Source organism: Ranitomeya variabilis, chromosome 7 (genome assembly GCF_051348905.1).
Source record: "Ranitomeya variabilis isolate aRanVar5 chromosome 7, aRanVar5.hap1, whole genome shotgun sequence".
Lineage (NCBI taxonomy): Eukaryota > Metazoa > Chordata > Amphibia > Anura > Dendrobatidae > Ranitomeya > Ranitomeya variabilis.
In genome coordinates, this window is record NC_135238.1 from 30,774,899 (window position 1) to 30,785,521 (window position 10,623).

At 53.7% G+C, this 10,623-nt stretch overlaps 1 protein-coding gene across 1 annotated transcript; it reads left to right on the forward strand.

The window, feature by feature from the left end:
• On the forward strand, nt 1-312 carry LOC143784909 (histone H4). The gene has a single exon (XM_077273538.1). The coding sequence runs from the start codon at nt 1-3 to the stop codon at nt 310-312; it is 312 nt and encodes a 103-aa protein (XP_077129653.1).
• The last annotated feature ends 10,311 nt before the right edge of the window (nt 313-10,623 follow it).

A 10,623-nucleotide genomic window follows, 5' to 3' on the forward strand; every position in this document is an offset into this window, starting at 1 on the left:
ATGTCTGGTCGCGGCAAAGGAGGAAAAGGTCTCGGGAAGGGCGGCGCCAAGCGGCACAGGAAGGTGCTCCGTGATAACATCCAGGGCATCACCAAGCCTGCCATCCGCCGTCTAGCTCGCAGAGGAGGCGTCAAGCGCATCTCCGGCCTCATCTATGAGGAGACTCGCGGTGTCCTGAAAGTCTTCCTGGAGAACGTGATCCGTGACGCCGTCACCTACACCGAGCACGCCAAGAGGAAGACCGTCACCGCCATGGACGTGGTGTACGCGCTCAAGCGCCAGGGCCGCACTCTCTACGGCTTCGGAGGTTAATTGTGTTCTCTTCTGTCCTGACAACCCAAAGGCTCTTTTCAGAGCCACCCACATCTTCTATGAGAGGCTGCACCTGACTGCTGGGGTCTGATGGTCACTGCTTGTGTGACTGCCAGTGCAGGCTTTATACCCTGTACATTAAGACGTTCTGTCTGTTCCTTCTGGAGATGGTTGTTGCTGTTCTAATGATCGAGGACAGATATATACCTGGAGTGTATGGGGGATATATCCGCACTGGGCCGTTCATAGTAATTTGTGCACAGTTCTACCATATTCTGCTGATACTACGGAGCAGAAATCCAAGTCCTGGTGTTGAGTAGAGATTCTGACACCTTGTATCTTCCTGCTCAGATCCGTGTGGGTTGTAGGAGGGCTGCGAACAGTGAAAGGGAATGTGGCTGGATTGATGAATGGACTCGGAGTGTAGACTCCTATGTGACCGAGTCCTGATCACTAGACTCTGGTATGGATGACGGCCTCTGAGATAAACATAGATCCCATATACACGAATGTTATAGAATAGGTCGTGTCCGCAAACTATAAGCAGCTCTGGTGCTGAGGCCGCATGTTTTCGGGCACATGTCAGTTGATTTCTTTTATTAAGTGGCTGAAAGAGGAGCCTCCTGCTGCTTCTAACGCTGCTGAATCTATACATGCAGATTATTGCAGAAGATGCCTATACTGCGCCGACAGTGACTAACCCCCGGCATCCATTACTCGGAGAACCGAGAACCAAAACAAGAGGCAGTCTGCTAGAAGTTCCATCTGTTTGGGAATGTTAGGACTAGTGTTGAGCATTCCGATACCGCAAGTATCGGGTATCGGCCGATACTTGCGGTATCGGAATTCCGATACCGGGATTCCGATACTTGCCGCGTATCGGATACCGGAATCGGAAGTTCTAAGATTCAAAAAGCAGAAATTCAGCCAATGAGATTGATTCCAAGTGTGGGCACATCCTGTTTAGCATGGAGGGCATGAAGCTACTGGCAAGGCTGTGATTGGCTGGTGTAATGATGTCATGATGCAGTTTAAAAGTCGCTGGCGCCATTTTGCGATCACTCTGCTGTGAATTCAGTTAGTGACAGGACGCTGTTTGCTGACTGAGGGACAGTTTAGAGATAGCGATTTGCTTCTTTGTGCTTTCCAAAGGCTAATTTAGCAACCGCTGTGTTCACCTACTATTCACCTTGCTTTTGCCTTGTAGCGCTGTTTTCACAGCGATCTGCAGGGTCTGTGTGTGTGTGTGTGTGAGTGCAGCCCAGTCTCCAGTCTGAGTGCAGCCACATAGGCCATCCATAGTTGGTTGTATTCAGTTCAGGGAGGGTGGTTCATTGCCTCATACTGTTCCTTTTTTTTTTTTTTTTCCCAAGTAGTGTAGTCTGCTGCTAATTTATTCAAAAAAATCCTATTAGTGTCTTTCCACCCGTCTCCAGCTAATTTGTGGAAAAACACTACATAGGATAAAGTAGAGGAGGGTTTTTGGGCCTTGCAGCGCCGTTTACGGCTGTCTGCACGGTCTCCGTGTGACTGCAGCTCGCCCTGTAATCTGTGAGCAGCTGTAGCCTGGTTGTCTCCAGCTCAGGGTTTTTCACTGCGTCATACCGCCAAATCAATTTTCTTTTTTTTCAAAGTAGTGTAGTCTGCTGCTAATTAATTTAAAAAAATCCTATTAGTGTCTTTCCACCCGTCTCCAGCTAATTTGTGGAAAAACACTACATAGGATAAAGTAGAGGAGGGTTTTTGGGCCTTGCAGCGCCGTTTACGGCTGTCTGCACGGTCTCCGTGTGACTGCAGCTCGCCCTGTAATCTGTGAGCAGCTGTAGCCTGGTTGTCTCCAGCTCAGGGTTTTTCACTGCGTCATACCGCCAAATCAATTTTCTTTTTTTTCAAAGTAGTGTAGTCTGCTGCTAATTAATTTAAAAAAATCCTATTAGTGTCTTTCCACCCGTCTCCAGCTAATTTGTGGAAAAACACTACATAGGATAAAGTAGAGGAGGGTTTTTGGGCCTTGCAGCGCCGTTTACGGCTGTCTGCACGGTCTCCGTGTGACTGCAGCTCGCCCTGTAATCTGTGAGCAGCTATAGCCTGGTTGTCTCCAGCTCAGGGTTTTTCACTGCGTCATACCGCCAAATCAATTTTCTTTTTTTTCAAAGTAGTGTAGTCTGCTGCTAATTAATTTAAAAAAATCCTATTAGTGTCTTTCCACCCGTCTCCAGCTAATTTGTGGAAAAACACTACATAGGATAAAGTAGAGGAGGGTTTTTGGGCCTTGCAGCGCCGTTTACGGCTGTCTGCACGGTCTCCGTGTGACTGCAGCTCGCCCTGTAATCTGTGAGCAGCTATAGCCTGGTTGTCTCCAGCTCAGGGTTTTTCACTGCGTCATACCGCCAAATCAATTTTCTTTTTTTTCAAAATAGTGTAGTCTGCTGCTAATTTATTCAAAAAAATCCTATTAGTGTCTTTCCACCCGTCTCCAGCTAATTTGTGGAAAAACACTACATAGGATAAAGTAGAGGAGGGTTTTTGGGCCTTGTAGCGCCGTTTACGTCTGTCTGCACGGTCTCCGTGTGACTGCAGCTCTATCTGTTGTCAGTTCAGCCCCCAAAAAATAAATAAATAATAAAGTTCACCAAACACACCAGTTACACCACTTTACATTTCTGTAGGCCACATTAGCTCATATTTGTGTCTAGTCCACACTTTAGATAATTAGTGCTTCTTATACCTGTTAGGAGGAGTTGCTCAGGAATAAGCACACAAATCCGTTAGTACTTTTCTGCTTATCTTTATCAGTCAACCAAGATGAAGAAGGCAGTGAGTAAGGCACGGGGGCGTGGGAGCCGTCGCGGAGCAGGGAGGGGACGTGGGGATTCTGTGCCTGCTGCGGGCACCGGTGACTCATCAGCACCCACTTTCACCAGGCAACAGTCGTTCATGCGCAGCTTTGTGTCAGAGCGCCGTACACCGCTGCTGCGTGAAGAACAAATTGAAGCTGTTGTCGGATGGATGGCAGCTAATGCATCAACTTCCATTAGTGCCACATCCTCTCAGACACAGAGCACTGGAGAGCAGCCATCTGTCTCTTCACCACCTGCCAAATTGCCCAGGCAGACAGAGAGCCCAGGACAGGAGCCGTCTCTACTTCTGTTCTCTGAATCTCTTGGCTTGGAAACAGGGGGCCAGCCAAGCAGCATTGGAGAAATGGAAGAAGAGGCAGGGTGCAGTGATGCCCAACAGCTTTTTCTGTCTTCCTCTGAAGAGGCGGGTGGGCCAGTGGCTCCGGTCACCACATCGCAGGCCGCATCAGCTGATGATGACACTCAGGTGCCACTTACTGGTGCGTGCTCTGCTGCTGAGACTACCCAGGAGGAGCAGTTGGGGGCAGAGGGTAGTGTAGATGATGAGGTCCTCGACCCATCTTGGCGTGAGGGACAGGAAGGTGGTGGGAGCAGCTCTGAGGAAGAGATTCCCCGTACGGCCCAAAGAGGGAGAGGGAGGGGGAAGACTGCGGATCCTGCAGCCTCCGCTTTGGCACCCGTTAGGAGCATGTCTCTTCCAAAAGCCAAAAAGGGCGCTCCCAAGACTTGCAGTGCCTGGTCCTTTTTTGACACAGTTGCAGATGACATTTGCTATGTCAGATGCAACGTGTGTCATCAAAAAGTCAAAAGAGGTCGAAATGTCAGCAACCTCAATACCTCCAACATGTGGAAACATGTGCGCAACAGGCACCCGGCGGAGTTAGAAAAACACACTGAAGAGGTAGGCCAACCAACAGCGGCAGCTACCACCTCTTCAGCTCGTGTTGCCTCTTCCTCTACCTCACACGCAGCTGGTTCGGCGTCCTCCCAGGATCGCCGTGGAAGAACCTCTGCCCCTGTTGTCCAGAGACCCGCTGTGATTCCACCCGCAGCGCCACTTTCCCAGTCATCCACACACTCCCAGCCCAGTCTACAGCCATCGGTAGTACAGGCATGGGAGAAAAGGCGGCCTTTCTCGTCAAACCACCCACGAGCACAGGCTCTGACTGCAGGCATTGCCAAACTTCTGTCACTGGAAATGCTGTCATTCAGGCTGGTGGAGACTGACAGCTTCCGTGACTTCATGTCATTGGCAGTCCCACAGTACAAAGTGCCCAGCCGCTTTTACTTCAGCAGGCAAGCCGTCCCTGCCCTGCAGAAGCATGTGGAGGGACACATAAAACACGCGCTACTGAACGCCGTCAGTAGCAAGGTCCACCTCACCACCGATGCGTGGACCAGTCAACATGGACAGGGGCGATACCTTTCCCTCACTGCCCATTGGGTTAATGTCGTTGAGCCGGGTACAGACCGTGCGAGTGGCGCAGGACGTGTCCTGCCCACTCCAAGGATTGCAGGAATCCATTCTGTACGCATTGACTCCTCCTCTTACACCAGTTCCTCAGAATCATCGCTGCAGGAGCCGTCACAGTCCACCTCCACATGGACCCGTGATGAACGTGTACCTGTTACGACCGACATGAGCACAGCCGTGGCCAAACGTCAACAGGCCGTGTTGAAATTAATTTGTTTGGGGAATCGTAGCCACACAGCGCAGGAGCTCTGGAATGCCATCAAGCAGGAGAGCGATGTGTGGTTTGTGCCAGCGAATCTCCAGCCAGGCATGGTAGTGTGTGATAATGGCCGAAATCTGGTGGCAGCTCTGGGCCTCGGCAACCTCACTCACATCCCATGTCTGGCACATGTGCTCAATTTGGTCGTGCAGAGCTTTTTGAGGGACTATCCGGATCTTGATGCACTGCTGCACAAGGTCCGCCTAGAGTGTGCTCACTTGCGGCGTTCCAGCACGGCAAAAGCGCGCATTGCGGCTCTGCAGCGCCGACACCGCCTGCCGGAACATCGCATCATATGTGACCTACCTACCAGGTGGAATTCCACGTTACATATGTTGGAGCGGTTGTGTGAGCAGCAGCAAGCTGTAATGGAGTACCAGCTGCTTCAGGCGCAAAAAAGTCGCAGTCAGCGCCGTACAGACTTCACAACCACAGAGTGGGCCACTATGAATGACGTCTGCCAGGTTTTGCGTCCCTTTGATTATTCCACGCGGATGGCGAGTGCAGATGATGCACTAGTCAGCATGACTGTCCCCCTTATCTGCCTGCTTGAAAAATCACTGCAAGCGCTAAGGGATGATGTTGTGGAAGAGGTGGAGGATGAGGATTCACCATTTCCATCATCTTCTGGACAGTCAGCGCCACGTGGTTCCTCACAAACGCGTAGGCAGGGGACCGTTTGTGAGGAGGATGAGGAGGAGTCAATGGAGGAGGAAGACATCCGTCCAGAGGAGGGAGTTACACAATTGTCCAGTACTCAGTGTGTACAGCGAGGGTGGGGTGATGACGAGCGGGCAGAGATCACGCCTCCAGCAGGGGACAGCGTTTCTTGGGCAGTTGGCAGTCTGCAGCACATGGTGGATTACATGCTGCAGTGCCTGAGAAACGACCGCCGCATCGCCCACATTCTCAACATGTCTGATTATTGGGTGTTCACCCTCCTCGATCCTCGCTACCGGGACAACGTAGAAAGCCTCATCACACCGTTGAACCGGGAGCGAAAAATGCGGGAGTACCAAGACACACTGGTCAATTCCATCATCTTCTCCATTCCAACTGAGAGAAGTGCTGCTAGTGCATTCCAAAGCAGCTCAGTGCGTCCAGGCCGTGGTGGAGGCTCTGCACAAAGAGGGAGCAGAAGCAGTGCCTCTGCCCAAGGCAAGACCAGTATGGCCGAACTGTGGCACAGTTTTCTGTGCCCGCCACAAAAGTCTACACCATCACAGACGGCTCCAGTCAGCAGGAGGCAACGGTTCCGTCAGATGGTGACAGACTACATGTCTTGCCCTCTTGCTGTACTCCCAGACGGCTCTTCCCCTTTCAAGTTTTGGGTCTCAAAGCTGGATACATGGCCAGAGCTAAGCCAGTATGCATTGGAGGTGCTGTCTTGCCCTGCGGCCAGTGTATTATCGGAACGTGTCTTTAGTGCTGCAGGTGGTGTACTAACTGACCGTCGCATGCGACTATCCTCCGATAACGTTGACCGGCTTACTTTCCTGAAAATGAACAAGGCCTGGATCTCGCCGGAATTTGCCACTCCTCCTCCTGATTGAATAATTAGGTCACTGTATACGTTATCCAGGTCTCCTGTTGTGTTCATCTTTCTACCACCTGAACTTAAATTCCTGGGCTCCAACACCGCCAGTTGAGGCTCAGACGTGCCGTCTGCACAGTCAAAACATACGACCCAGTGTTATTGGGTTTCAGTAATGTCAGCTGATCCCCAGCTGTGTAGCCGGCAATGTGTCATGCGACCGCCACGCTGACACAACAACTGAAATGTAAGGGAATCTGTCCCCCCCCCCCCCCCAAGGCGTTTGTTACTGAAAGAGCCACCTTGTGCAGCAGTAATGCTGCCCAAGGAAAAGGTAGCTATTTTTGTTTAGCTCCTTGCACACGCAGAACTTAACACTTATAAAATGTGTCCACTGATACCGTAAAACCGTCCCGGAGGTGGGACTTTACTTCGTAATGTGACGCAGCCCAGCCGTCATTCCTACCCCCCCGGCGCCGCGCACCGGCTCCTCAGCGTTGTTTTATTCCGTCCTGGAGCCTGCGCTGTTATGTTATCCCGTGGCCAGGCACACTTAGCGCTGCCCGTCTTCTGGCATCATTTGGTGTCTGGATGGCTGCGCCTGTGCGGCCGCGCTGGCAGAGAGCCCGCCTCGCAGTGTCTTCTGATTTAATCCCACTGGGGGCCTGGGATCCATGGACATGCGCAGTGCATATCTGAACCTCCACCTCTCACTCATTTCCCTATGGCTTCTTCAGACTGTTCGGTGTCAGCTGGTCCCTAACAGCATGCCACGGCCGTGACACCGCACAGTCTGAAGAAGCCATAGGGAGATGAGTGAGAGGTGGAGGTTCAGATATGCACTGCGCATGTCCATGGATCCCAGGCCCCCAGTGGGATTAAATCAGAAGACACTGCGAGGCGGGCTCTCTGCCAGCGCGGCCGCACAGGCGCAGCCATCCAGACACCAAATGATGCCAGAAGACGGGCAGCGCTAAGTGTGCCTGGCCACGGGATAACATAACAGCGCAGGCTCCTTGACGGAATAAAACAACGCTGAGGAGCCGGTGCGCGGCGCCGGGGGGGTAGGAATGACGGCTGGGCTGCGTCACATTACGAAGGAAAGTCCCACCTCCGGGACGGTTTTACGGTTGCAGGGGACACATTTTATAAGTGTTTAGTTCTGTGTTTGCAAGGAGCATGATGAAAAGAGCCACCTTTTCCTTTTGCATCTTTTGTGCTGCACAAGCTGGCTCTTTCAGCTACAAACGCCTTGGGGGGGGGGTAAAGGTTCCCTTTCGACTTTCTCAGGCTTCGGCCTACATTGTGTTCCTCTGCTTTTCCACCTGTCCCTGGGCTCCAACACCGCCAGTTGCCGTCCAGAAGTGCTGTACGCACAGTCAACAGTCCCTCCTCTGTTATTGGGGTTCAGTAACGTCAGCTGTTCCCCTGCTGTGTGTGTGGCAATCCCTCCTACCTCCTCCAACCTCCTCCTCCTCCACCCGTCCCTGGGCTCCAACACCGCCAGTTGCCGTCCAGAAGTGCTGTACGCACAGTCAACAGTCCCTCCTCTGTTATTGGGGTTCAGTAACGTCAGCTGTTCCCCTGCTGTGTGTGTGGCAATCCCTCCTACCTCCTCCTACCTCCTCCAACCTCCTCCTCCTCCACCTGCCCCTGGGCTCCAACACCGCCAGTTGCCGTCCAGAAGTGCTGTACGCACAGTCAACAGTCCCTCCTCTGTTATTGGGGTTCAGTAACGTCAGCTGTTCCCCTGCTGTGTGTGTGGCAATCCCTCCTACCTCCTCCAACCTCCTCCTCCTCCACCCGTCCCTGGGCTCCAACACCGCCAGTTGCCGTCCAGAAGTGCTGTACGCACAGTCAACAGTCCCTCCTCTGTTATTGGGGTTCAGTAACGTCAGCTGTTCCCCTGCTGTGTGTGTGGCAATCCCTCCTACCTCCTCCAACCTCCTCCAACCTCCTCCTCCTCCACCTGTCCCTGGGCTCCAACACCGCCAGTTGCCGTCCAGAAGTGCTGTACGCACAGTCAACAGTCCCTCCTCTGTTATTGGGGTTCAGTAACGTCAGCTGTTCCCCTGCTGTGTGTGTGGCAATCCCTCCTACCTCCTCCAACCTCCTCCTCCTCCACCCGTCCCTGGGCTCCAACACCGCCAGTTGCCGTCCAGAAGTGCTGTACGCACAGTCAACAGTCCCTCCTCTGTTATTGGGGTTCAGTAACGTCAGCTGTTCCCCTGCTGTGTGTGTGGCAATCCCTCCTACCTCCTCCTACCTCCTCCAACCTCCTCCTCCTCCACCTGCCCCTGGGCTCCAACACCGCCAGTTGCCGTCCAGAAGTGCTGTACGCACAGTCAACAGTCCCTCCTCTGTTATTGGGGTTCAGTAACGTCAGCTGTTCCCCTGCTGTGTGTGTGGCAATCCCTCCTACCTCCTCCAACCTCCTCCTCCTCCACCCGTCCCTGGGCTCCAACACCGCCAGTTGCCGTCCAGAAGTGCTGTACGCACAGTCAACAGTCCCTCCTCTGTTATTGGGGTTCAGTAACGTCAGCTGTTCCCCTGCTGTGTGTGTGGCAATCCCTCCTACCTCCTCCAACCTCCTCCTCCTCCACCCGTCCCTGGGCTCCAACACCGCCAGTTGCCGTCCAGAAGTGCTGTACGCACAGTCAACAGTCCCTCCTCTGTTATTGGGGTTCAGTAACGTCAGCTGTTCCCCTGCTGTGTGTGTGGCAATCCCTCCTACCTCCTCCTACCTCCTCCAACCTCCTCCTCCTCCACCTGCCCCTGGGCTCCAACACCGCCAGTTGCCGTCCAGAAGTGCTGTACGCACAGTCAACAGTCCCTCCTCTGTTATTGGGGTTCAGTAACGTCAGCTGTTCCCCTGCTGTGTGTGTGGCAATCCCTCCTACCTCCTCCAACCTCCTCCTCCTCCACCCGTCCCTGGGCTCCAACACCGCCAGTTGCCGTCCAGAAGTGCTGTACGCACAGTCAACAGTCCCTCCTCTGTTATTGGGGTTCAGTAACGTCAGCTGTTCCCCTGCTGTGTGTGTGGCAATCCCTCCTACCTCCTCCTACCTCCTCCAACCTCCTCCTCCTCCACCTGCCCCTGGGCTCCAACACCGCCAGTTGCCGTCCAGAAGTGCTGTACGCACAGTCAACAGTCCCTCCTCTGTTATTGGGGTTCAGTAACGTCAGCTGTTCCCCTGCTGTGTGTGTGGCAATCCCTCCTACCTCCTCCAACCTCCTCCTCCTCCACCCGTCCCTGGGCTCCAACACCACCAGTTGCCGTCCAGAAGTGCTGTACGCACAGTCAACAGTCCCTCCTCTGTTATTGGGGTTCAGTAACGTCAGCTGTTCCCCTGCTGTGTGTGTGGCAATCCCTCCTACCTCCTCCAACCTCCTCCTCCTCCACCCGTCCCTGGGCTCCAACACCGCCAGTTGCCGTCCAGAAGTGCTGTACGCACAGAGCCAAACACCTCGCCAATGTGTTAGTGGGGTTCAGCACCGCCAGCTGTTCCCCTGCTGTGTATACGGCAACGTGTACTGCGACCGCCACGCAGGCACAACAAGTTAAATGTAAGGGAACCTGACCCCCCCCCCCCCCAGGCGTTTGTTACTGAAGGAGCCACCTTGTGCAGCAGTAATGATGCAAAGGGAAAAAGTGCCTCTTTTCGTGATGCTCCTTGCACATGCTGAACCAAACACTTATGAAATGTGTCCCCACACAGCGTTAAACCGTCCGGTAGGTGGAACTTTCCTTTGTCGTGTGACGCAGCACAGCCATCATTTTTACCCCCTTGGCGCCGTGCGCCGCCTCCTCAGCGTTGTTTTAATCTGTCCCGGAGCCTGCGCTGTTAGGTTAGCCCTTGGCCATGCACACATGTTGCGCTGCCCGTCTTCTGACCTCATTTGGTGTCAGGCTGGCTGCGCCTGTGCGGGTGCGCTGGCCGAGATCCCGCCTCGCAGTGTCGTCTAATGTAATCCCACCGCGGGCCTGTGATCCGTGCCCGTGCGCAGTGCATATCCTCTCCTCTCACTCCCCTCCCTACGGCTTCTTCAGACTGTGCGATGTCAGCTGGTCCCTAATAGCATGCCACGGCCGTGACACCGCACAGTCTGAAAAAGCCGTAGGGAGGGGAGTGAGAGGAGAGGATATGCACTGCGCACGGGCACGGATCACAGGCCCGCGGTG

What these genes read in the sequence shown, in the direction of transcription:
- LOC143784909 (XM_077273538.1), top strand. Translation starts at nt 1, where the DNA reads ATGTCTGGTCGCGGCAAAGGAGGAAAAGGTCTCGGGAAGGGCGGCGCC.